The sequence below is a fragment of the Neopelma chrysocephalum genome, unplaced genomic scaffold, assembly GCF_003984885.1.
Source record: "Neopelma chrysocephalum unplaced genomic scaffold, ASM398488v2 Primary Assembly neopelma1_24, whole genome shotgun sequence".
NCBI classification, from domain to species: Eukaryota; Metazoa; Chordata; class Aves; order Passeriformes; family Pipridae; genus Neopelma; species Neopelma chrysocephalum.
Genome location: NW_020897693.1, coordinates 3,489,777 through 3,517,005, shown reverse-complemented (window position 1 = coordinate 3,517,005; position 27,229 = coordinate 3,489,777). Strand labels below are relative to the sequence as shown.

The following is a 27,229-nucleotide window of genomic DNA, read 5'->3' as shown; positions in this document are numbered from 1 at the left end:
TACAGGGAAGATGGGACAAGACTATTTGCAAGAGCATGTAGTGGCAGGACAAGGGGAATGGCTTCAAACTGAAAGAGAGTAGGTTTGGATCACATATTAGGAAAAAAATTCCTTACTGCGAGGGTGGTGAGGCACTGGAACAGGTTGCCCAGACAAGTTGTGGATGTCCCATCCCTGGCAATGTTCAAGGCCAGGTTGGATGAGACTCTGAGTAACCTGGTCTAGTGGAAGGTGTCCCTGCCCACAGCATGGAAGTTGGAACTAGATGATCTTCAAGGTCCCCTTCAAACCCAAATCTTTCTATAATTCTATGATTCCTGTGTGAACAAGATGGATGCTGAAGCAGCTGTAGCAGCTGTGGCTCCTACAACTTGCACCTCATTCACAGGACAGTTCCAGCCTGGAGCTGGCCTCTTGCATCAGCACTGACATTGGTGGCCCGCTCTGCAAGCATGCAAAGTCTATGGTTTTCTTTCATAGGCTCACTTTTATGCCTGGAAACTGTTCTGTAAAGTGCTTCTTGGCATAGGGTTCTTTTCTAGTTTATTTCTGTCTTGTTTTCTTTTTTTCCCTCCACCCACATCAGTTCAGTGACTTCCTCAGTCTGTGTTTGACTTGGCCACTGTGGCTCACCCTCCACTATATCTGACCACTTACCAGAGTGGATAGGAAATCATACAGTTGGCATTGGTGTTCTCGAAGCATCTGAGATGTATTCTCTGGCCTGTCGTAAGAAAATACCACTGACCATTATTGGTGCCATTACCACAAGAGGTACAAGAACATGTTTCTCAGACACGTTTTCCAAAATCTCAAAGGGGCTTCCATTACAGTGCAAAACATACCTTTATCAGTTACATGTTGGCAAACAAATATCATTGCTAAGCTGTAGAGAGAGGACAAATAGTTTAATCTATAACATAAATGAGGGTTTAGAAAGAAAACAGAGGACATTAAAGCTCTTGCATATGCAAATAATTCACTGATCAGTATGTGCAGTTGATAGGTATAATAAAGAATAATGAAAACAGGAAGCATTTTATTATCAGTGAGGTGAAGATTTGCAAGTCTGAGAAAAGGGGAAGGTTTTAAGTGGATTAGCATTCGAGAAAAAATGACTCTATGTTTATGAATATCCTACAAGAGTTACATTTGAGTAACGTGAAGTGGAAAAACGTATTAAAGGTCTTTCCCAGCTGTTGTTCCAATATTGCCTTTAGCATATCCACATGTAGTTTTGGCTGTGCTGGTTTCCAGATTTGCTGTATACAATCTCAGTAACTCAGCGCAGTAGGAGGGCAGTTGGAACTAAGACAGTTCTGAAGATGGTTTGGAAGCTAAAGCTAATGTGCCAGAGGAAATGCAGAATGCAGTGTAGCCTCCTTCCCATGAAGGCAGGGTGTTATTAACTCGACCAGAAATTGGAGGTTGGATGTTTATTTTGCTGGAAAAAATTCCTTATTTGACTCCACACAAAAAGTCAGACTAGGCTGCTACGAGATGCTCTTTTTGGACCTTGATGGTTCTTGCAAACTAGAATTTTCTCACTGCGTTTTGTATCCTGTTAAACTTTGTCTGTCTGCTATTCTGTGTCATTCGTGCATATCAATCTTTTTTGTTGTTGTTCAATTTCTTCTTTTTAGGTTCAAGGAAACTTTGACAAAGTCGAATTCAACAGGATGTGCTGGACTCTCTGTGCTAAAAAGAACCTCTCTAAAAGTCCTTTGCTGATTAGTGATGAAGATGCATTTAAAGTGTGGGTTATTTTTAACTTCTTATCAGAGGACAAATACCCTTTAATCATTGTACCTGAGGAGGTAAGAAACAAAAACTTAAGCTGTTTAACACCAGTTTGCTTAATGTCCCAGTTGAACTATGTTAGTTTTCTATTCTTTAGATATTTAAGAGAAAATATAGTTTAATATAAAACTTTTATTCCCCTTCTTTTAATAATGTAAGGCCTTGGGTGCATTTTTCTTGTCTTCCAGGATGCATATATGGGGATTTCCACAGGATATTTTAGATATTGATAGCTCTGTGCTGCTTGTCCTCAGTAAATAGCTTATTTTGCTTTTTGTGAGGACCAACTGGTGCTGGGGACACAAGCTCCTGTACCAGCACTCAGAGCTAGTGAGGTCCTTGCTTCACTCATGAGTAGTTCATGAATGTGATCTTTAATCACTATGCTTGCTTATAGGTAGTTAAAATTTTGCACAGCCACTACATCAGTGTGATTTTGAAAAAAAAATCCCCCCCTCTTTTCCGTGTTACTCTGACTTGCAAGATGAGTCTTCAGTCTCATGTCACCCTCCTGATGAAAAGGAGACATACTGACTTTTCTGATGATGTCTGTTTCTGATCAAAAACAGCCACCACCTGAACACTTTTGCTTGAAATGGCTAAAGGAATAATAGCACAGAGATGTCTTTAAGTTCATGAACAAGTATCAGCAGTGCTAAGATAGTTATTTTAACCCTAAAGCAAGATTTCAGTATTTCTACTATTCTCCCCTTCGGGAAGGGTGGGGAAAGAAGCGGAAAGATCAGAACTGCAGGCATAAATAATCCCTTGCAAAACCATGTACAAGAATCCCAGGGGTTTGCAGTTTAGCACTGGAGTACTGAATAATAAATATTTGCAAATTGTTGAACAGCCAGAGATCAAAACAGTGTGATTACCATGCCAATAACAAAGTAACCGTTGGACTCCAAGGTGTTGTGCCAAACCATAAAGTACAGATAACTTGCCTGTCAAAATAAACTGCTCAGTTTTGCTTTCTTACTCACGTTTTAGCAGGAGACTTTCATTCTGTACAGTGTTTCTGTTTTTGCCAGTATGGCCCATGCCAGGGCTCTACCTGGCATGCTGTATTCCCATGAGAAATGGGACAGTCTTCTTGCTTGCTTTCCTGTTTTTGTTGTTGGTTCTGGGAGATAGGGATCATGGTTCTAAAAGGTAGGACAGCTCCTTTCTTAGTGTTGCCAGATTTGGCTTCGGTAGAAGGTCAGAGCCGCTAATAAATTCAAAAACTGAGACTCAAATTCAGGCCTTTGACTTGTCGGTCTGTTCCCCACTGTGCAGCCTGCCTTACCTACAGGCAGACATTTCACATCTCCTAAACTGTTGGCATGGTTAAAAGCTTCAGACCTGCCAGCTCTGGGGTGTTGCTTCTTGCTCCCCCTCCACAAGCAAGCCCCAGATTCGTGCTGCCTCCTGTAGCTGATGCCAGGTGATGACAATGTGTCTGTGTGTTGGCAGATGGGCTGCAGAGTCGGCTCTTAGCCGAGGTTTTTCAGATTTCCAGCTTTCATATCTGCTGCTGTTTACTTTCCTTACCACCCTTAATGCGCAGGGTTAACCTGTATTGCTCTTCTGCTTGGATTATTTTTCAAATTCTTAGTGTGGATCTGTGTCTGCATCTCTTTGATTGCAGCAAGATTTAAATTGTGCAATCTGTTTAAAGGGAGCTTACGGGAGCCTGACTGACAAAGAAAGGCTGCTCTGTTCTTATCATATACAATGCCTGTATTCACTCCACTTTCTGCCTCAGACCACACAGGTAATGTAATCAACCACTGGAGGAATGCTGGCTGTTGAAAGCACTCCTTTCTGGTTTGCACTGATCCTCCATCAGGTTCTCTGTGCTTCTGGAAAATTCCGCATTTACTCATCTACCCTTTACACAAAATTCCAAAAGTAAAGATGCAAAGTCTCAATTTCAGTCAGTTTTGCTTTTTCTCTGCGTGACCTTTCATGTCTGCCTTTTTTTACAAAATGGCTTGCACGTCATGTGTAAAGTGAGGGGAATTTTGCAAAGTGAAAAGAGAGGAGAAGGGCAATGGAAGCACCACTGTCATATTGATGTTTTGCTGAGGGCAATGTAAGCCACTCATGCGTGACTACAGCTTCCCACCCAGGGAGCAGGCTTTCCTTCCCTGCCTGGCTGTTGCCCTTATCGTTGGCTGAGAATATTGCAACACACAATTTACTGCAGTTTCTGGCTTGGAGTTCTTTGTGTGGTATCCAGCTGTTTCCCCTCCTCCCTCCCTTCCACCTTGTTGGCTTTTGGTTGTTTTTTTTTCCCCACTTTATAGGTAACTGAGAAACTTGCTGCATACCTTCAGGTTGGAAGGGTGATCCCTTGAAGATTTTTGCCTCCTGTGTTGTGGATGGCAAGACTTCTTAGATTTCCAGTGAATGTATTAACACAACTTCATGTAGCTAAAAGGTTGCCTTTTCTTCCTCCTTGCGGGAACTGCTCTTTGGGACATGCTCAGGAGTCTGAATTTCCTCTTTTTTTTTTTTTAAATTTTTAAAATGAGATAAGTGATTTCTGCAGTCATTTCATCTCTCATATCTGGAAAATTCTCCAGTTTGAGTGCAGTTTGCTCTTCTTTGCACTGGCCTGATGAAATGCTGAAGCTGCTATCCTTCCTTCTTGCCCACATCATGAACTTCTGCATTAGTGCTGCAGTGCTGAGCCTTTCATATTAGACAGCTGATTGTGGTGGGGCTGTCACCCCCATCAGCAAAGTGTAAAGTCATGATTCCCTGCTGAGGTGTTGAACAGGTAGTAAATTGAGAATGGCTGCAGCTCAACCAGAGAAGGGAAAGCAGGCTACCTTGGAAAGGTTTCTGAGGTGCAGGGTGAGAACAGCTTTAGAAAGAGCAAAGTGGGGAAAGGAGTTATCAAGAAAGAATTTGCAAGCAGTGGAGAGGTGACACAAGGGCCAGAAATTGCTTGTTTAGCAGAGGCCAGGCTGAAAGCCAGGAGCAGTGACTGGCCTGTGCTCTTCACCTGCCCTGGAAGGAGGGATGTCAGCCCTGCACTTGAGGGAAGTAAAGTTAGTAAAATCCAGCATGGGGTGTGCAGTTGTGGAATGTGACTTCAAGCTTGAGAGGATCCCTCCATATTATGGAGAGAAGTCAGATAACAAAGAGGCAGGAGCTGGTGGCTACGCAGGGCACTGGGCTCAGCTGGTAATGGCCTTAGACCCCAGTGTCGCTTCTGCTGGGTACTGGTGGGCAGCACTTAGGAAAGTTGGAAAGGAGCAGAGATCCATGAATGTCTGTTTTGCAAAGGTGCTCATGTGCCAAGCAAATGGTACCAAATCTGAAAGCTCCCTCCCCTTTCAAGTGAGAGGCCTTGGCATGCAAAGTGAAACACTCCTGTGAACTCTCTGTGTGGTATTTCAAAAAGATACAGGTGAACTGGAGGAAAACAATGTTGTATTTTGTTTGCTGTAGTTAAAACTAGTCCTGATGGACAGCTTTCAGTGTTGATACAATTCCTGGCTAACAGCAGAACTGCCTTCTGGTGCAGTGGGCGAAGCTCTACCAAGCAGTTATCTTGCTAACATTCCCAGAAAACAGGGAGCCAGGTGGGAGCTCCTTCCCTTCCTCACAGCTGGTCTCTTCCATTAGATCACCTGAGATGCAGACATCCAAGTGTGTGTTTCCTTCAACTCTTGCAGGCATTACCTCTTCCATGAGAAGCATTAAATAAAGATGGAGAGAACTGAAGCCATAAGAGGCAAAATACTCTATTTTGTCATGAGCTTTCCTTACAACTCGCCTCTTGGTTGTTACAGACTCATTTGTGTGTCTTGGGATTGTTTAACCAGACGTTTTCTGTTTTATAAAAAGGTTTCCGAACACTTCCCCTTTCTTATTTTTGGACATGTGACTGTAGCCTTGGGAATGCTTTATCGCCTGAAAGCTGTGGTATGTGGTTTAGCTGTGTTTCTGGGCCATCCCTCATGGTGAAACTCACAGATATGTCCACTGCAAGCTGCATGCCCTGTGTTGTAATCTAGCGTTCACACAACTGGTTTCAAATAAGCCAAACGTATTTGCTGTCTTTGCTTTTTAAGCCTGGCTTCATGAGGAAAGATTTGTACAGTCATTTTTCACTTGTCCTTCAGCCTTCAACCGTATTAACACGTGGCATTTCTAATCCTCCTAAGAGGACCAAACCTCGTGTGGCTTTCTGTGCATTGCAAAAGGAGATGATGTTTTTTAGCCTGAGAAGGTGAAAGTCTGAAGGTGTCCAGTGGTGATTCTTCTGGAAGCATTTCTTGCAGAAAAGGTTATTTTGTGACCATGTTTGCTTCCTTGTTCTGCATTCTAGTATCAGAAACTGAAACACTAATAAAGTACTGGGAATTGACCCTTGCCCCTTCAGAAATAACATCAAAACTGATACAGAAAGAATGAAAGCTACTTGTGTGGGGTTTTAATTGACCCATGATCTCTACTATTTGATATCAATGGTTAGAAAGATTTTTAGTCCCTTACAACTTGCATCAGTTCTTTCCCTTTCACTACCCTTTTCCTGGATTGCTGCAGGAAATAAGGCAGTTTTCAGCTTATGCAGCAGGTTGGTTTTTTGGATTGGCCTCTATTATACTACTTAATGCTGATTTAACTTTGAAAAAAAGAAAGAAGGTAGTGGCTTACAGTGAATAATGAACGTAGTTATGCTGGTGAAAAGGAAGAAAGAAGTATTTGACTGAAATGTAACTGATGTTCTGTTGGGATGAAAAAAAGGGGTTGTTGATGACTGTGAAAGGGGATATGATTGCTTTCATGTGTATTGCCCCATAACATATGCTTCTACAGAATTTTGTACTTTGTGAGTAGACTTTTGACATCTACTCTGTTAATATCACAAAGGTTATTTGAATATTATAAACCAGAATAGCCTCGTCTGCTGTGCTCTGCTGGGCATTAAGGCCTCCTTGGCATTATTTTTCTTATTCTGAGATACCCACTGGTATATCAGAAAAATATGTGAAACTTCTATGATACTTCATTCCCCAGGGAGGATAGTGCCAGGAATACCTGGAAAAGAAATAGGTACTGAAATATGGGGAAAAGAAAGTACCCTCTGAAAGAAGATACCAAACAGGCTGCATAGCTCATGTTAGAGCTCTGTTCTTTATATTATATTTGCTTTCTCTTGTCAAAATTCTGGCTGAAAAGTTTCTGTTGATTTGAGATGGCAGCTGTTTTTCACACTGTGGAGTCAGTTGGTCCATACTGATGTATGTACTGGTGTGTGTAACTCCCATGTATTTTTACACCTATCTCTGGAAGTAGGGTCCATTGAGAATAGCAGCAAAAGCTGCTTCACTTTTGCTTTTCAAAACTGCTTTTTAACCACAAGAGTAGGTTATATGTGAGACAAGAGACTTAATTTGTCAGTTATTTGCTGTGTTGACATGTCTGTGAAGGGGGGGAAGTGCCATTTGCCCCAAGGTTCCTCATTTGAGCACATAATGAATGGTCTCTGTTTGCTTTCACACTGATGCAACTTATTTCTGTATATTTGCCTCAGACTTCCATATTCATACTGCAGTGCAACAGGCACTGTTGGTGTTGAGCAGATATGTTAAATTTTTTGTGGGGAGACACTGGTTAGCCATGTATTTAAGTAAAGGCAAGATAAAGCTTGAAATGTAGTTGTTTGGGTATTTTTAATTTTAGAAATTGAATTGTAAGATGCAGAGGTAATTAATCAGTTTCAAAGAAGAGTTAATTTATTTTAAAATAATGAGATATTTTATGTACTTTAATGGGATTATAGAATATTTATCATCATGTTAGTGACTTGTAGGTGGGAGGTTAGCAGACTTAAGTGTTTAATTCTATGAATCAAAATAAGATAAAATGTGTACCAATTACATTAAAGGCAAGGATGTATTGGCTTATTTTTAGTGTATTATATGATAATGTGTACTAGCCAAGTTTTGCATTGCTTTATTTCCAGACCATTAGTTTGATACACATTTTATTCATATGGCTTGAGCAAAAATTGGAAAAAATTTATTCAGGTATGCTCTTTTTTTCTGTGTGTGTTCCATTGTCAGCAAGAGAGTCCTAGTACTTCGAGATAATTAACCAAAGGAATTTCAGAGCTGCATGCCTCAAGCAGTGTAAGAGGTTGTGAAATCTTGGAACAATACATTTTAAAGTTAAAAAAATCATTGAAACTTAGGAACTTTAGAAATTATTATTACTGTCTAGCATTTTGGTAGGTATAATATCTACATAATTAAGCCTGGGTTATTTTAGCTTTCCTTCCAGCTAAAGTCCAGGATTGTAGTTCAGAAATGATGCTGCTCAGAGGGAATGAGCTGAGTGGCTGGAACAAAAGTGGGTAAAAAAGTTACTCCTGCATTGATGCCAAAGCTTGTTCCAGCTCATCAGATCCAGGTTTTAGGAGGTTTGTTTTGAAACAGCTTTGCAGTGCTCCTGTTCTTGCATGCTGTGAAGGCTTTTTTGTGTTGTTTTTTTTTTTTTCTATAAAACTTGTCTGGAATAGGAAGTAAGCTGCTTCCTGCCCTTAACTGAATTCTGAGGATTTATGGTAGCTGGTGCTTGTAAGCCTTGAATTAGTTTTTTAACCTGAGGGTTTAGGTAAGTGAAAATCAGCAAAGCATATTTTAAAGATTTTGCATTTGAATATCACTTTTGCAGAGGCCTCTGTTAGACAATATCTTTGCTTGTAAGAATTGCACGAGGAGCTAAAAAATACTGAAGTGTCTTACTCGGTGAAGCTGAAATAAAAAGCAATGCTCTCCACAACCTCTGGATCCACCGTGGAGGCATGTTCTGTGCCTGGCTGGCCTGTTTTCTAAGGCAGATTTAACAAGGAGGATATAACAGCCACATCTCGGAGGTATATGCACTTCCCGCTCCTTCAGCAGAGGGGGAACTTTCCTCCTGGCAGTGCAGCAGCTTGCTGTAGCTTCTCCATTTTGCTGTAGCATGAGCCCATGTGCTACCAGAGCAGGGGCTGTGAGACCAAGAGCAGCGACTGAGCTGAAATAGTAAGAAAACCCAACTTCTCTGTAGGGTGAATTTGGTAATTTGCTGCTTCGCCAGATATGTGTTCCACTACACATTTGTGTGTTTGCTGGTCACAGATGTGAGGGAAAGGGAGGCATTTGCTTGTACCAGTTGCAAGGGAGAGAAGCAGCCACAAAATTAGTATGTGTGCTGCATCAAAACCTTGGGAGTCCTTGTGGTGAAATGTGTTGGGGGACAAAAACACTTCTTTATTTCCTTGTACTCCGAAATCTCTTGTGTAGAGACTGCTGGGTGCTCCAAAGCGTATTAGACCAGCTGAAAGGTGACTCTGAGCTGTAGCCAGAAAGTTAATGTGTTCTGTGGTGAAACATCCTCTGGCTCTCTTGGCCACGGTTTTTCTTACCTGTAGGAGAAATTACACTGGGTTTTTAAGCAGTGCCGAGGAAGAGAGGTGAACCGGCACTGGTGATTAGGAAACTGAAGTCCTGGAAATCATTTGGTTTCACCACTTTTCAGTGAGGCATGTTCATGGGATCATGATGGGATTCAGAGTCTTAAGTCACTCAGTGTTTCCAAAACCATAGCTAAAGTAGATAAACTGAAAGTGGAGCAGACTGTCCTGAAGGACTGACCATCAGAATAGCAGCACTTGAGCAAATCCATGGTTTTTCCACATGCACAGAGAGAACATGAAAGGATCCTATTGCTTTCTCTCCCCGCCTCCACTGGGCAGTGGCAGTTCCCACCCTGTCGCATCCCTCATGCCTGCAGAGCAGCAGGGCAGCCAGGAGTGAGGATGAGCCCTTCCCTGTGGCTTTGTGTACCAACCCACCAGGAGGTGGTTCTGTGTTGGGCTTGTGGTGGCTGAAGAGCCAACTCTTGGGGGACCTGCTGCTTCCCTGTCCCTGCAGTGCCTAGTGTGGGATTACTGGGCACCTTCTCCCCAGGCTTCCCCCTTGGGAGGGTTTCCTGTCTGCCTTGTCTGGTTCCCTGCAAAGCTTGGAGAGGAAATGCAGTGAGCCATCACCCAAAATAGCAAAAGGCTTGGTCTGTCTTCAAAACTGGGCTAAGTGCTGTAATTGGTATCCTGCTATTCTAAGTCACAGAAACTCAGAAGCATGACTTTTACTTTGCTGTGCAGAGGTCTTTCTAGAAAGGTCCTCACTGGTTATTTTGTTTAAAGAGCAATTAAAAGCATTTTGCATGTACTCAGAGCTGTAGATGGGCTTAATTTAAAATACTGTGAATGAACAATGATGAGTTTAAAACCAAGATAAAAACCTGGACAAAGCTAGAATCTGAGCCTTCTTTCCCTCTTTTTCATTCTTGTGTTTGTTTTGACTAGTGTTATTGGTGTTATTATCCTGTGTATGGTAGTGCTTACAGAAAGATTAAAGGAGAAGAGTTTATTTTCTAAACAATAAAAACGGACATGAAAAATTTGTATCTCTCTTGATACCTCTGCCAAGATTGTGTCCAGGGATGGAGTGCTTGAGAGCCAGAGAAGAAGGGTCAGGTGAAGACTAAGTTATATGATCATACCTTGGTAGTTTTTGATTTTTCTTCCTGTCCAAATTGCCATACTTTCTTATTTTTTTCCTACTTTATTTGCTTTTTGTCTTACAAGAATGCTTTCTGAAACTTCTTGCTTTCTCACACTTCAGTCATCACAGTTTGGAAGCTGTTGCAGGGAAGGTCCCTTGTGTTCTGTAGGAATCTGAAATATTAAGTGAGGCTGTCAGGTTCAATTCTTTGTTTTACTATGAAGAGAGTAGTTGTGGGATGGGCTTGGCAGTCAAGAGTTCAACTGAGACAGGAGCTTAAAACCTTTGATAATTAAACTACCTACGCTTAAGGGCCTACATGTGAGCGTAGGAATCTTGGTGTCATGTCTCTGGAGAAGCTTAGTTTACAGCTCTACAACACTTGACTTCCAGGCCTGCTGAAAATGATTGATTTCTGTTTGTACTTCTGCACAGATTGAATATTTACTTAAAAAAATCACCGAAGCAATGGGAGCAGGCTGGCAGCAAGAGCAGTTTGACCACTACAAGATTGCCCTCAACACCAGTCGAGAGGGTCTCTCTGCGTGGGAGCTGATTGACCTCATCGGAAGTGGGCAGTTCAGTAAAGGCATGGACCGACAGACCGTGTCCATGGCCATCAATGAAGTCTTTAATGAGCTCATATTAGATGTACTCAAACAGGTAAGAACCACAGAGAACTGGTATTTTAAAGCAACAATTTATTGGGTAATTAGAAAATGCTCAGTTTATACCGGAATTTTTTCACCCAGTGAATAATGAGCAGGAGGAAATCAGATAAATTATGTGTAAGGGTTCTTTAATATGAGTTTATTTTTATAAAGGAGAAACTGTGCTGCTGTTCAGATTGTCGTAGTTGTTGCAGTATTATGAATGAGTTGCTTGTTGGGAGAGCTTGTTTCTACAACGTGAAAGAAGTGGGCTCTGACTTGAAATATGGCCTTTTTTATGCTACTATCAGCTGCTTGTTAGTTGACAAAATAGCTGCAACATGCTTCAACTGGTGACAGCTCTTCAACCTTTGAGAATGCTTTTTTGTAGTTTCAGTTACGTTGCAGGAAACACAGTTGTGCTGGTGATAACCTCTGTGTTCAAACAGGGGGGTCTGGACAAGGATTTTGCTCCAGATGAAAGATCTGCTTTTAAGTTCCCCCACTTTGACAGGGCAAAGAGTTGTGGAAGAGCTCCAGAGCACTCTCCCTTCTTGTACTGCTTTGCAGGCTACGTGACTGACAACTTGCTTACCTGCACTCAAACACAAGAAGTCATGCTGACCTTTATATTCTTAGCAAACTTTCTTTCTTCAGATTTCCAGGGGCTGGATTATCAGTTTAGGAGTGTCTTTAAAAACTGCATTTCTTTCATAGGACGTAAAAATATCACAGGAACCTGAGGGGTCACAGCAGAGTTACCTAGAGAGCTCTTTAAAATTGACTTCTACCTGGCAGAGAATTTTTTTCATCCTTGATTTCTTGGTGAGGAGAGAAACAAAGGCTTTCTTGGCAGGCTTTCCTAAGCTGTTCTGAAGAAGTGGCACAGGAAATTCTTTCAGAATATCCACAGAACAATGCAAAAGTCTATTTTTGTTAACTGCTGGTTGCCTGTTGGAGGTGAGGGCTGGGGACACACACACACATAGTCAGTTGAGGGCAAAATGAAGTCATTCTGGTTTTTGATACCATGAAAATAAAATAACCCGTGTCAGATCAGTCCTTCTTGAAACTTGTGAGGAAGTCAGATTTCTTTTCAGTTTTGATACCGCACTGTGTGTGTTCCTTCCCCCCCATTTTCTTTTCTTTTTTTTTTTTTTTTTTTTTTAAACTGTCTCCTTTCTTTCCTCTCTTGGTGCCCGGGCCTCTTACTCAAGGATGTCTGCATGCCTTTGAATGGTTGCTTGACACTTAAAAATAGTTTGTGTCAAGGTTTGGCCCAGCATCTACTGGAGAGTCACTGGGCCAGTGGAGAACAGAGTTCCCTGTGTGACTTCTGGATGTAGTTCAGTCACAGCCTGTATCCTGATACCTTGTTGATTCACAGACCTGTCCTGTTTATTGTAGTAATCATGTGATTACTTATTGTAGCCAAGTGTTGTGCTGCCCCTTTTATTGTACACATTCTGGATCTCCAAGGCTTATGGAGGGTAACAGTGTTAATTACATTTATAATACTTAATTTTCTGAGAGATATGTCCATGTGATAGTTGGTGTGAAAAAGCTCTGGCTTTTCAGGAGCTCTCAATGGGCTTTTGGAAGACGAGAAGCAGCTGATACACTGAAATAATAGGTAAAGATTTTGCAGAAATTTGAGGGGAAAATATCAGTCTGACTTAGCTTTGAAAGGAAATCCAGTATGTCAGGAAGGGAAAAATACCTGGTTATGACTTAGACTGTGCAAAGCATGAGAGATTGAAGCTGCAAGAGTCCTTCACATGGCCTTGCACCCGCCCAGACCTCACACCCGAGTATGGAGGCGGCAAACAAAGCCATTTCTCTGTGCATTCCTGTTTTGGAGCAAGGGAGTGGGGTGGCACATGGGAATAGGCACGGCCTTGGCTCTGGACATGCTTAAGTGGCTAGAAGAGCTGAGTACAGATAAGATGTATGTGTAGGAAGTCGTTTGGTTTGGTTTGTTTTTTAAACAAAAACGCCTCTCCAATGGTACTGAATTTTTTTTCCCCTTCAGACCTGCACAGAAAGATACCTTTGGCTTAAATGTGCCACATTTGCTTGTATCAAAAATTGTTACAGATGAAAGCCATTACAGAAAACATGCCCCTTGGTCTCCTTTCCAACTTTTCCATCTCTTAATCTGGAATATTTTGATTATACTTTTTGTACGGCTTGTTCATAGCTATGTTGGTGTTTCAGTTTCATAACTGCACTTAGCATTGCTGCTTATATTTTAGATATGTTAATATTCAATAGAGGCAAACTTGTATGATTTGACCATGATACCAGCCTTATCTATTGTAATTACAGAAGGTTGTAATTTTTATTCTTTTATAAAGCTCAGTGGCAAATTATGGGCTTCTCTTTCTTCTTTTGAAGTAGTGTTGGTAAGGCTTGCAAGTGTTTTTCTCATATAAGAAGTTGAGTGGATCATCATTCAAGGACAGTAAAATACTATGAGGGAAATCTTGACATTAAGTTTCTCTGACATACTCATTGAAGTGTCCTGTATAGGATCACTTCTTCAGTGGGATGCAGCTGCAGGAGTGTATTGGCAGGGCAGAGCCCCTCCCAGGACAGAGGCGCTTCTGCTTTGTCCGTGGGAATGTCCCATACCTGGCTGGATTTACGGTGCATGGATGCAGGCCCACATCTGTCACTGGGGCGAGCACCCACGCAGGACTGACTGTTACTATCAGCTGTCATTGAAGTGTCACAGGTGAATCTTAGTGATGGCAAATGTCTCTGCTTCAATGAAGAGAATTAAATAGTGAAGGTCATCAAAGAGGACCAAAGACTCATAATAACAAATTGGTAATGACATAATAATTGTTCTGGACAGAACAATTCCCCCCTCACGGGCTAAAGAACTAGCAGTGTGCTGGTATTAGGAATGGAGTGTGTAGATGAAATGTCTGGGGCCATGAGGTGACTTTTCCATGTGCTCTATTGGGCCTTTACACCACATAACCAAAAGACCAGGTGGCTGAACAGAGGTCAGGCATTTCAGCTGATGTGTTGCTTTTAACAGGGCTATATGTTGAAAAAAGGCCACAAAAGGAAAAACTGGATGGAACGATGGTTTGTGCTAAAACCCAATATTATTTCCTACTATGTAAGTGAAGATTTAAAGGACAAGAAGGGAGACATCATACTGGATGGCAACTGTTGTGTAGAGGTAAAACCACTCCAAAAACTAAGTATGTCTCTAAAGAGAAGAATTAATCCTTTTTTTGTGGGGGGGATTGAATCCTTATATCTTTTATTAACAGAGCTTTTTAAACTTTATAGAAAAAGAGTTCATAAACACCCTTTTAATAAAGGCTCTTTTTGCTGGTGTTTACAGCTCTGTGGCTTACATAACTGCATACATGTGGCTTGACTGTATAACTTGATTTCAGTGTTTGCAAGGCTAATCCTTTTGTTACCCATTCTAGGCCTTGCCTGACAGAGATGGAAAGAAATGCCTTTTTCTCATAAAATGTCTTGATAAAACCTTTGAAATCAGTGCCTCTGATAAGAAGAAGAAGCAGGAATGGATTCAAGGTGAGGTTTCAAAAATGCTAGCTGTGTGAAAGTTAGGGTAAGTGGAATGCTTACAGCTGTGCTTTACTCAAATTTGAAATTCTTGGTCTTGTGATTTTTTGATGTCTCTGTTTTGGGCACATGGAAAGGATCTTTAAGGGGCCGGAGACTCAGGAAGAGCTAAGGATCCATGCAAGGGATATCAGTTTCTGTCATTTAGATGCCTTAATTTAGGCAGCCATAACCAAAATGAAATGGTTATTATTGTTGCTTTTTCTATAATGGCTTTACTTCTAGGGATGGGGAAAGAAAACAGCATTGTAAATTGTTGCTTTGGGAGAGAAAGGGAAAGCTTGTTCACTTCAGCATCATAGACTACTGGCTTAGCTTTTACAGTTTTGCATGAAGTAATATGGCTGGGTGAGCTGAGGATAATTAGGGCTTTTGTTTCTACTCCATGGTGAAGTCAATTCTCCTGTGAGACCTTCCCAGATACGTGCTGAGTGATGGTTACATCCATCTGCAGAGTGAGGTAGAAGCCCTTGCAAAGCTGCTGTTGCGAGTGCCATTGGAGTATGTGCAGCAATTAAATATTTGGAGCTGAGGTTTCCCTCTTTACCTGCAGCATGTGTTTCATTGCACCAAAGTCAGATGTGTGACGAATGATTATGTAGGTCCAAAAAGGAGAATTTTTTTTGCAGTTGTAGTAGGTAAATAAAATACCAAAATCATCTGCTGCTCCTCAGCTTTGCTCTCTGAATATTTCCTCTGAATATTTCACTGCATATAAGTGACCGAGAGCTACTGTCTTACTGGGAGAAAGTTTTTCCCTGGAGTGTCAGTAAAAATACAGGGTTGGTTCTAGGGAGCTAAGTAATGTGTATGTTAGATAACATCTTATTCCTTGATGAGAGTCACTGAATCTAGGTAGTAAGAAATCCTGAAACATCGGGGTTTTTTTCTTGCAGCTGCTCGTGTAAGTCCACGGCCTTTTAGAAATCAATATTGGCATTGGCATAATGCAGTGGAATTACCAGACCTTGTCCTTGTGGCACACAGCCAGTGCTGAGAGCCAAGTGTCTTTCAGTTCTGGTTTGTGTTGACAGCTAGCCTGATGAGAATTAGGGGACTGACACCAGTTATTTCTCATTTAAAAATATATTAAAAAAACCCCAGCCCAAGGAACAACACCGCAAGTATTCATTCGCAAAGTCCATCCAGAAAGCTGAGCACTTCCCTTCAATGGTGTTCGCTTCCTGTCCCTTTACCTCTCCTTTCCAGCCATCCAGACCACCGTAAACCTGCTGAGAGCAGGGAGCCCCCCACCCCACAAAGAGGCGCGGCAGAAGCGGAAGGAGTTGCGGCAGAAGCTGTTGGCTGAGCAGGAGGAGCTGGAGCGGCAGATGAAGGAACTGCAGGCGGCCAATGAGAACAAGCAGAAGGAACTGGAGGCCGTGCGAAAGGTGGGAGTGGGAGCTGCCAACCCTCAAGCCTTAAGCTCAATCCCTGTGGTTGAACTGGGCTTCTTGGAGCATGATCGGGCATCTGTTTCCTGTTCAGGTGTTTGAGGCACATTGTCGGCACCAGTGCCCTGAGCACGTGGATCTGCAGGTGGAGCCTGCAGTGATGCTCCAGCAATGACTGCAGCCCTTTCCAAGGACTGCTCAGCAGGCTCAGGGAACTCACTGGCCCAGCCCTGCCCCTGTACTTAGCAGGGTGTTGTCAAGCTACTGTAGAAGGTCATGCCAGCTCTGTGGATGGGGCTTGGTGACTGGAGAGACTAATTTTCAGTTACTTGTGGGGTTTTTGTTTTCCTTTTCTGTCAGATGTATCTGTCAAATTTAGGGCTTTCCATTAAGGTTTTTTTACAAGCTTTCCAAAGTTATGTTATGTGATTTGTATGTGTATGGGAACTGTTCTTTTCACACAGATGTAGTTTCTAGCAATATAAATTTAATTTACAAAGATTCCAAAGAGGGAAAGTGATTTTATGAGCATGTCTAGGCATAATTTTATTGGAGTAGTTTGGGAGAGATTTGTAGAGCTGAGGCACATAGTGATGTTTAAATGCACATTTCCTGTAAATGCTGGATTAACTTCTGAAAGCCTGAGAATTGGGTTAGAAATGTCCACAAATTAGAAGAAGACTTGGTGAATACATTGTCCTTGTGGACAGTCCTTTAGTCTGAAGACCGGCAGGAGACACCAAGGTACCTGTACTGTGGCTGCACACTCCAACAGCAGATTGAAGATGCTGATCCATCTTTGGACTTTGGAACAGCTGGTGCCTCTGCAATAGTTCTCCACAGACACTTGATTAGTATCCAAATGTAATTTCTATCTTTTAAAAAAAAGACTTGCAGGAACAGTTACTGTGGCTTTTATTGCCTTGATAGCTTTTAGTGTGGAGTGGGCCTTGAAAACAGCACATCAAACACCTCCCTTCCCACTGCTGTCCCACGTTTCACCTGCTGAGTCCCTGCTGCTAGAGCAGACCAGGTCTTGCTTTGTGCTTAGTCTGAAGAGTCTCTTGGACACTGCCTTCCTAAATTAAGGTCATTTTTCACATTCCCGTTCAGAACAAGTCGGCATCATTGCTTGAGTTTTTCCTAAATCAAACCCACTAATTTTAGCCCTGTTAGAAAAAACTTTAGTGATCTTTGCAATGGGGGGAAACTGTAAATATTGTGAGAGCATGTCAAAGCTTTTGAGTCTAGAAAGCAAATAAAACCATCCAAAATACATATTTTTAAAAGTCTTGTCATTAAGCCACAATTTGTGGCAGGGACAAATTTGTCTTTTTTTTTTTTAATTAACCCTGCACTGACAGTACTGTTGTGGGTATTATTCTGTTTGCCTTAAATGGAATCCAACAGCAGAAAACCATTTTTTAATTTAATTTTAGTACCTGTAATCTACCACATGTTTCAGTATGAAAAATAGACTTTAAAGGATAGCCTGTGTTACCTGCAACTGGCAAGTAATATACCTGTTAACACAAATCATAAGGCTGGATTTCTGTGTTGTTGACTCTATGGAGAAAAGGTTAGAGGGAGAGATAACATGAGAACAACCCCCAAGGAGCGGTAGGATGTTGACAGGCTTCAGGGAGTTTTATAAAAATTGCAAACTAAAGGGAGGGAGTTGTGGCCAGAAGCACCTTTTGAAGGGGACTGGATTAAAATGACTTCTCACAGAAAGCAGCTTAGGCTCGGACATGAACTACTGCATTTTGCCTAAGTGGAATTAGTGGGGAGGTACAGTGTTGTAGGAACTGAAAGTGTTTGATTAGTTAAAAAAACGTTCTTCAAGGAAAAGGCTTTGTAAATGGTTCAGGAAACTGAATTGTTCTGGAAAGCTTAGAGATTGATTTGCTCCTGATGGCAGTGAGCCACCATTTGCACACCATTTACATCTGCACTCTGAAACTGGTTTGTATTTTGATAGCTCCTGCAGTAGAAAGCTTCAAAAGAATAAGAACTTTTGTCTAAAACGGACTTTTTTTTCATATTTTTTAATGGAGTTTTGAGATGTGCACATTGAACAGACTGGAAGGTAAGTTTTTCTAACTGTGAGAGCATGCACAAGGTGTGTGCACCCTTTCTGTTTCAATTTGGGGTCTTGCATGGGCTTCAGAGATTCTGTGCTATCTAACAAACATGTGCTGGAATGGTGTGTTCTTGTTGATCCCCTCCCCAACATTTGTGACTTTTCCCTGAACTGCACAGTTCCCAGTAACCTTACAGGTTACTAACAGGAATTGATGTTCCTGAATTAAGCAGGAAGTTGCTGATATGGAGAGGACAAACAGAGTGTTTTCTTGTTGGCACCCACCCTTGGCTGGGACTCTGCACGTTCGCCCTCTTGGCTCAGTATTGGCAATGCTTGTTTAATTTGAAAGCAGGGAAGGAAATCAAAAGGAAATTTCACTTAAATAGGCATCTTGAATTTGACTACAATTACATGCTTTTGAATGTTCTGGCAGAGGAGGAATACTGCTTCTAAAGCACTGGCATCATTTAAGCCTTTCAAAGGAGAGCAATTCTGTACTATGTTCTGCGGCTTAAAAGCAGAAATTTGAGCCTTCTCCTTCACTTCTTGCATCTATTTCAGACTGGAGTGATATAACAAGCACTTATAATAATGAAAGTTTTAGCTTGGCAGTTTTAATTGCTTAGGCATCTCATTAGTTCATCTAGGTTGTGGGAGAGAGGATGCTTTAAATGTGGTGCCTTCCAAAAATACTAACGAGTATGACGGAACATAGAAAGGTTTGGTTTGGCAACGACCTTAATCATCTACTTCCAGCCTCCCTGCTGTGGACAGGGTCACCTTTCACTAGATGAGGTTACTCAAAGCCCCATCCAAACTGACCTTGAACACTTCCAGGGATGGGACATCCACAGCTTCTCTGGGCAACCTGTTCCAGTGCCTCACCACCCTCACAGCAGAGAATTTCTTCCCAATAGTCAATCTAACCCTGCCTTCCTAAAGTTACCCCTTGTATTATCACCACATGCCTTTGTCAATAGTCCCTCTCCAGCTCTCCAATAGACCCTTTAGGCACTGGAAGGTGCTCTAAGCTCTCTCTGGAGCCCTCTCTTCTCCAGGCAGAACAACCTCAACTCTCTCAGCCTGTCTTCATAGGAGAGGTGCTCCATCCCTTTGATAATCTTCTTGGCCTTCCTCTGGACTCACTCCAACAGGTCCATGTCCTTTTTGTGTTGTGTCCCACTCGTATTGAAGGTCTGTGAAAACAATTTCCCCAGCCCAGCATACTATAAAAGAAGCATCAGATAAGTTTCTTTAGAAAATTCTGTGAAAGAATTGTTTTGCTTTCACTGTTGGTAAAGCTTTGGCTGGTACTTGAAGATTTCTAACCTTATGTGCATCAAAATCCTGATGCAAGGAAAAACAGTGACAGCTGGTTTTATTTGTAAAGTGAAGATGCGACAAAAGTTTAAAAAGTTGCAAGAAGGCACGAAGGTACCAGCAACTGTTTCCTAGGCCTTAGCTCTGAGTAGGCTAATTCTCCCTCTAATTTCAAGTGATGATTATCAACCAGAATGTTATTTACCTTACTTGGCAGTTTAGGGGCTGTTAGAGGGGTGTGATTCACAGTAGCACAATCACTTATTCTAGTCAAAGTTCATGGCACTTCTGCTTTGCCATGCAATTCAGTGCTTCTCACTTCTGTTTCTGTATGAAGTCTATGCATGCTGGCATGTTTTCGCTATGGGAACTCCGATGCAATCCTACCTGAAATGTGGTTTTCCGTAACAGTTTTCTATCCCATATGAGGTAGAGAAGGAAATACAGTGATTTCTCTCACTTGTGCAAAACAGGACTCAAAGGAAACTTGGAGGTAGTTGGGATAAGTACCTTTTCATTGATAAATTTCAAATTGTCGTGCAAATAAACAAGATGGAAAATTATATTTAGACATTGAGAAGAGTGTCAGACATTAAAAAAACCCCCACATTGGCACCTTAATGCGTTTGAAGGTTTCTTCCATTTTTGTTTTAGCTTTGACAAATTGGTTTTGTCCTCCTTTTCTTCCCCCCCCACCCCACACCTTTCTCTTCCAGCAACTGGAAGCAGCAGCTGCTCGTGCTGCTGAGGAGGAGAAGAAAAGACTTCAGACTCAAGTTGAATTACAAGATCGCTTCAGTTTGGAGCTGGAGAGAGAAAAAATGGTGAGCAGAGCACGTGGGTTTTTGCTACGATTACACACAGTGAGCTGTGCCTTCAGCAAGGGCTTCCCTCACAGGAGCCACTGAAAAGATTCCACAGATTTTGCAGGAGGCTGGAGAATGCAACCTGTGTTGCATTTGCTAGAGATGTAGGACTAAAATATTTTTACTGGTGAATTCAAATACTGGCACAGCTTGGCTACAATTTGTATAGCTTTCAAGGCTTAAGTGTTACTGGAAAATTGGGAAAAAAATTGACAGTTTGAAGGATAAATGCAGGCTGAAGTTCTTGGAGTTTTCAAAGGCAGAGAACCTGAGGCTAGTATGTGCTATATGAATATGCAAAATGAATCAGGCATAATCAAAATGCATTTTATATATTCCCAGAACTATTGCTTATTTATGCTGTGTCCTCTTTTACATTTATGCACACACACAAATATAAAAAGTAAAGTTGTTATTAACCTACACTGGGAATTTCCAAAAGAGCTAGTTCTGAATCTTCAAGGGTTTTGTCAGGCATGACGAGTTTTTCTGTTATCTGGAGAAAAGAAGCAGAAATTGTTAAGTCAGTGTGATGGGACATCTCAGGACATAAATGCACACAGTGCTGCTTTATGGGTGAGTGTGAATTCCTGAATGCAATCACTTTCTGGGTCACTGGGATTTCGGTTAGCTGAGGGAAAGCAGACTGCAGACCAGTGGGGCAGGACATGCCACCCTCCGACGCGTGACTGCAGCCTGTCGGGGCTATGCAGGACATGCCATGTGTTGGTAAATGCCGAGGGCTTGGTGCTTTATCCCAGCTGCCTCCTGCTGACCCAGCACAGGAATGGGCTCAGTGGGAGTCACAATGCTCCTGGTTTAACTTTCGGGTCGGTGAAAGAGGGATGATAAGGATCAGAGACTGAGGGATTGAGGATAGGCAGCATTCCCTCACCTTCCTCTGTCCCTTACCTTTCTTTGTTGTAGTGGCTCTTCTCTTAGCAGAGCCAACCTCCTTAGCTGTTTTCCAGTCCTTTATCCATCCTGTGCTGATGTGGTGCCATCATCCAGGCACATAAGTCTGTGAGATACATTGCTGCCAATGGAGGACTTGCCTGAGGAGGGGAGTGGAAATTGTCACTAAATCAGCCTGACCTTTGTCTGGCCACTCTGCAGGCTTTCTCTTCCTTCAGTTTAGTGTGTGTCTGTAAACTAAGCAAGAAGATCAAACTAACTGAAGTTAGGTTTGAACCTCCTGTAAAAATCTTGTGCTGCAGGAAGTAGGGCAACGTAAGTAACCTGTATTATTAATTTATTTTTTTTTAATGCTCTTACTTACACATCTGCAGTTCTAGCCACAGTTTTGGCAGTTCCTGCTCTGCAGGAAAAGGTTTGTCTCTGAAAACATCATCTGAGGGAAACCTGGCAATTCCTTTAAAAATTGGAAACCTGAGTTGAATGTTAGCTCATGTGTCCCCAATTTATGCTGCTAGGTAAGGCAAAAGATGGAAGAGCAGGTTGCTCAGAAATCATCTGAACTGGAACAGTATTTACAAAGAGTACGTGAACTGGAAGAAATGTATAAACAGCTACAGGAAGCTTTGGAGGATGAGAAACAGGCACGTCAAGATGAAGAGACTGTGAGGAAACTTCAGGCCAGGTATGGCTTTGACCAGGTAGAAAAGTATTTCAGTTCCCCACCCCTCCCTTGCCAATAGTAAGTAACTGTGCCATGCTACTAATGTTTGTTTGCCTCTTGGACGTGCTGCTGGAATGGGGGAATACCTTCAAGTCAAAACACAGGATTGATTTTATTTTTCCTCAAGATATGAAGGCTGAAGCTGGTATTTAAATATGTCCGATTAGTCCTTAGTAGAGGGAGTGCTCAGCAATTTCAGAAAAGCAGGCACACTTATTTTTCCATCAGGTGGTGTGCTTGTCAGCATGTGGAAAACTGAGATCACTCTGTACAAGCTTTTCAGTTGTTTATTTTATAAAGCACTAACTGTAAATATGACGTTCTACTGTATTTTATCGCAGGTTTAAACTGTAGTGATAAAGGGTTAAGTTTCCTCTTATTCACTTGGGCTTTTTCTACTGTGGTTTCTTTCTTCATATATTTGGTACTAAGACAATGAAGATAACTTATGCATGCTTGTTTCTTCTGGGGTCTGTGTTGTGTATATGCATTATTGACTACATTTTCTGAATAGCCCTTTGTAGCAGTCAGACTGCTTGCACTGCTGGCATGATCAGCAGCTTGATGCTGAAGGCAAACCAGCAAGCAATAATTTTTTCCCTGCTTCCCAAGCTTTTTTTTAGAAAACAATATATTCCTACCCTTTAAAAAAAAAGGGGGGGAGGGGAAAATGAACAATTAACTTTGCTTCCATACATGTGTGCTAGGTAATGGATACAACTTACTTTAAAGTGCAGTTAACAAAACAATGCCCATTGCAGATTGCTGGAAGAGGAGTCAGCAAAGAGAGCTGAACTGGAAAAATGGCATTTGCAGCAGCAACAGACCATTCAGATGACAGAAGCAGAGAAGCAAGAGCTAGAAAACCAGAGAATTATAAAGGAACAGGCTCTTCAAGTTGCTATGCAGCAACTGAAACAACTTGAACTGGAAAGGAAGGAGGCCCTTGAGCAGTACGAGGTGAGCTGTTCTGTGCATCAGCCTCTCATCCACAGATTGACTGAATTTGAAGTTCATCACTGTTATGCTTCTGTAAGGATTAGTATGGCACAAAGGTTATAATGAGAGGTAGGATAGTTGGGTCAGGTTTTTTTGGTCTAGACCAGTGGATACATTTGAAGAAGAGGACCTATTTCAGACACACCACCTCCTTTATTTATTTTTGTCCCAATTTGCATACAAGCCAGCTCAGTCATATCCTGAAACACTCTGTGTGCATTTGTCTTCTACTGTAGACTCACTTCATATGCAGTCCTGTTGCCCTCATAACTGAATGCCTTTTGCTTCTGAATTAGTTATTCTTGCGGTGCTTTGATGATGTAATGGCACAATATTGTCTTCTACAGATGAAATATCAATGTGTTACTGTAGGCACTCGAAAATGTATTTAAGCACTGAATGGAAGTCAAGGATAGCTATGAATTAGCTCAGATTCTAAGTGTGTAGCAGTGCCTCCTGTCCCAAATGCCAGGCCTGTTCTCTGCTCTGCTGAGTGTTTTTGGTGAAGGTCAGTAGCTGTGTTTGTGGAAGAAATAAGAGCCAGAATCCAGCGAGTACAGAGTCTGAAGTGCGGCACAATTTCCAGGACTGGGGAGGTGTTGATCCTGCATGTATTTAGGTCAGGAAACAAAACCTGGCTGGGTTTCTGTTTAACTGGAGAGGGTGTTTATGCTGGCCTCCGTGCCATTGAGGTGAGCTCTGTGAAGGACAAGCCAATGAGCTCTCGACTGGCACAGAATACAAATGCTGCAGTGACTGTGAACAAGGGCCCACGTGGGGTAGTTGTGGACTCTTTACAAGTTCCCATGTTGATGTTACATCTCACACCATCATTGGATTGCTTTTCACTAATACTTGCCATTTCTTTAGGTGACATTTTACGTTTTTGTATGCGAAGCATCACTTAGTACTCTGAAGGAATTGCTGAATACAATAGACATAAAAAAAACCCCCAAAAATCCACAAAACAATTATTTTAGAAATAATTAAACATTCTAGCCTTGCATTTGGAATTGCCTAAAAGCCCAGTTTAGACTGAAGAATGCCTCTGTCTTGCTTGGGTGTAAGAGCAGCGGTCCTTTTCCTTTTTTTATGATTTCTCGTAGTGAGAGATACTTAGTTTGGAACAGAAAGTGTGTCTTCCTATTTTGAAACTACAGTTTACACTTCTAATCTTTGTGAAGATGAGCCCTGCTTACACAGAATCTTTTAAAACCAAGTTATTTTGGGATTCTGGTTTGACAACTTTTTTTTTTTCCAGCGATGACTAAATTACTTGGGATGGTTAGAAATGAAGCTCTCACTAAACAGAGGGCTGGCTGAATTAGCATGGTTCTGGCTTTGGGTTTAAAAGATGTTTTATCTCTTTATATGAACAGAGTTAAGTTGTTCTTGTTTTCAAGCAGGCTGTATCTTATTTCAGGAGGTTAAGAAGAAGTTGGAAACGGCAGCTAATAACACCAAGAGTTGGAAAGATAAAGTAGCTCATCATGAGGGATTAATTCGACTAATAGAGCCAGGTAAGCTATCAACAGAAAAGTTATAAAAATATGCATTCATTCTGTCTCAGGTACTTAAATCACCTGGTGATTTACTGAAACCTGCCTTTTCCTGTAACTTACTGGTTTCATGGCAGCCTATAAATATCCCAATTGTGAGAACTGCTTTCAAGTCTTTACATCTACTGGCCCTACTATAAAGATTTTATTGTCGTTATTATTGTTGTTTGTTTCTTTTATGTTTAAAACAAAGCAAGGATCAGCCTGAGCATGGCATCGTGTAGGTGCTGAATGCAGTTAGCATTCAAAACCGTGAAGTAAATATTTGATTTCTGAAAAAGTTTAATTTCTTAGCTTAATTAATAGCATGCCAGCCCAGAGGAAAGTGGCTTTGTAATGCTGTTCTGGAGAGATCACTTTTCTTCAAGGACATCTCTAAAGGCAGGAAGAAGAGGGGCTACTTAAGACAGAACTATTTGAGGGTGGGGGTTGGAAGTTGGGAGATAAAGATACAAAAGACTGCAGCAGTTGGCAACTCACACTAAGCAGCTTCAGTGACAGCAGCCCAGGCATTCCTCCCTTCTTGGACAGGCAGGTCCTTGGGTCACCTTTGAGAAGGTTTCCAGTCACAGAAGAGGCAGCATTTTCCAAATCCTCCTGTGGTGGGTGTGCAACATCCCTGTCAGAAACGCCCCTCTCAAGTATTGCACTCTGTCTTCCAGGCTCCAAGAATCCTCACTTAATCACAAACTGGGGCCCAGCTGCCTTCACTGAAGCTGAACTGGAGGAAAGACAAAAGAGCTGGAAAGGGAAAAAAGCCACTTCTGAGTGACGGCAGTGGCTGACGTGTTGTCCGTGAATGGCAGCCCACCTCCCCTCATCCTGCTTTGCACAGAGCAGCCTCTCGCTTGCAAAGTTCTTAGTTTGCTCAGCAGATTGGGCCTTTGTACAGATGAAATACTGTTTACCACATCAGAGTGTCTGCTCAGAGCTGAGCAATTACAATATGTGGCGTCTGACAGTACTCGCAGTTTGTTCTCCCTCGTGTTTCCAGAAATTCTCTTCTTTTATAAAAGACTTCTCAACTGAAGGTTTTTATTGAAATGTAGCTTGTGACGGAGTTATTTATGTACTAGCCTGTAACAATCTGACAGCAGCTAACCAATCAAGCAGCATCACTTTCCTTCCAAAAAGTGAGGGAAGCAATTGTTCCATTGGTTGAGTTAGTATAATTTAAACCCAGGATAAGTCAGTCCTGGAGGTTGTGTCCAACTCTGAGACAGAGCATTATCTTTCCTTCCACTGAGCCTCCTTCTACTCTGTCCATCTGCTGCTCTTTGCTTGGTGCTTAGTGCTCAGATACATCCTTTAGTGAGGGTGGGCTGGCAGTACCTGCTGCCTGGTTGGATTTGGTGTCCTGTTTTCCTGTTTGCAGGAATACAAACAAAAGAACTGGAAATAGACATGTAGAAAATGCTGCTGGAAGACATTTGGAAAAAAAGTAGTCGTGCAAGACTGTTTTTGTACTGTCTCACACTTGAGAAGTGCTAAATAAAGCCTTGAGAATTCTCTTAATAGTTTAAAAGATGGAGTTTTGTCTCACAGATTTGTGAGACTGGAATGGAAGGTGATAGCACAGTCCAGATACCATCTGCATCAAGGCTGTGTTTGTGCAAGAAATCTGATTAGAACATACCACCATTTTTAGATGTAGCACTTTAATCTTAATTGGAGGCCAGATTAAAAAAAAAAGTAAAAGGAAAACCAAATTTCACTTTTTTAAAATAAAAATGATAAATGTGTAAAAATAACGGCTTTAGAAAAAAAAAATCATTCCTGTCAGTAAAATAACTTCAGTGTTTCTAGTATCAGGGCTTCCCAAAGAGCCTGCTGCTCTGCCTCACAATTCTTTCCAGGGACAGAGCCAATTATTTCTGTTTCTTTAGGGAAAAGCATCAAGTCCGTGACTTTGCTCTGTAGATCTCCCACACCAGACAAGAAGTCTGTCTATTGCTCAGTAAAACAGGATTCCTGCTAACTTGTACAGAGATTTTTGAGACACCCCCCCTCAAGGAGCAGGTGCCCACTGGTGTGGCTTTGAGTCAGCTTTGACTGTACCCCAGACATCCATCCCTTAGCACCTGCTTGTTAGTTCAGCTACATGTTAAATTATTTTTCGTAAATAAGAAGTGAACTTTTCAGGCGGATAAGCAGTGCCTTTGTGTGCAGCACTGTGATACTTGGATCTTGGAAAAGCAAAAGTTGTACAGAAGTGGTGCCCAGATTTGGAAGTCAATACCATTTTATTTGCCTATTAACTAAGACTCACTCAAATACTGAATCTTCTCAGACATTTATTCTCTGGTTATATTTTTATACTAATTGAAATCTTTAATGTTTCAGTAAATGGAGTGCTGATTAGAATGGCAGGAAAATCCAGGATCTTTGTATTTGTACTTACTGTACAGGAAAACAATAGTTCCTTAAGTTTGATAACAAGGCATTTTTTTAAAAAGATTGATCACGTTTACAGAACCATTGTGAAGAAAAAAAACATCCAACTGTAATAGAAATACTAATGTGCACGTGGTTAAACTTTGCTAAAGGAGCTGGAACAGTATTTATAACTACCAACATCTTTTATGTGGAGAGCAAAAGGTGTATTGGGGCTAAACTTGTTTAATTTTTCTAACAGTCTTTATTTTGGACAACTGTTTTTTAAGAACACCAAATGATGCATGTTTTGATATTTTTTACTGTTGTTTAGAATTGGCTGTTTAATAAAGTAATATAAAGTCATTTA

General features: G+C 41.6%; 1 protein-coding gene and 1 long non-coding RNA gene across 2 annotated transcripts in view; one reads left to right on the top strand and one right to left on the bottom strand.

Moving 5' to 3' along the window:
- The window catches only part of SWAP70 (switching B cell complex subunit SWAP70), a 39,809-nt gene extending 12,580 nt beyond the window's left edge, over nucleotides 1-27,229 (top strand). The window contains exons 3-12 of the mRNA XM_027700358.1: nucleotides 1,644-1,817; nucleotides 10,794-11,021; nucleotides 14,058-14,204; nucleotides 14,464-14,572; nucleotides 15,833-16,014; nucleotides 20,140-20,247; nucleotides 21,723-21,889; nucleotides 22,690-22,888; nucleotides 24,351-24,447; nucleotides 25,149-27,229. Of these exons, the coding sequence (XP_027556159.1) occupies nucleotides 1,644-1,817; nucleotides 10,794-11,021; nucleotides 14,058-14,204; nucleotides 14,464-14,572; nucleotides 15,833-16,014; nucleotides 20,140-20,247; nucleotides 21,723-21,889; nucleotides 22,690-22,888; nucleotides 24,351-24,447; nucleotides 25,149-25,258 (1,521 nt within the window). The 3' untranslated portion in view covers nucleotides 25,259-27,229. The remainder of the gene's footprint in view (nucleotides 1-1,643; nucleotides 1,818-10,793; nucleotides 11,022-14,057; nucleotides 14,205-14,463; nucleotides 14,573-15,832; nucleotides 16,015-20,139; nucleotides 20,248-21,722; nucleotides 21,890-22,689; nucleotides 22,889-24,350; nucleotides 24,448-25,148) is intronic.
- LOC113975843 lies at nucleotides 20,275-25,224 on the bottom strand. The gene is made up of 3 exons (XR_003536949.1): nucleotides 24,967-25,224; nucleotides 21,202-21,344; nucleotides 20,275-20,785 (listed from the first exon to the last, which is right to left on the bottom strand). It is a non-coding gene; the product is annotated as an uncharacterized LOC113975843 (long non-coding RNA).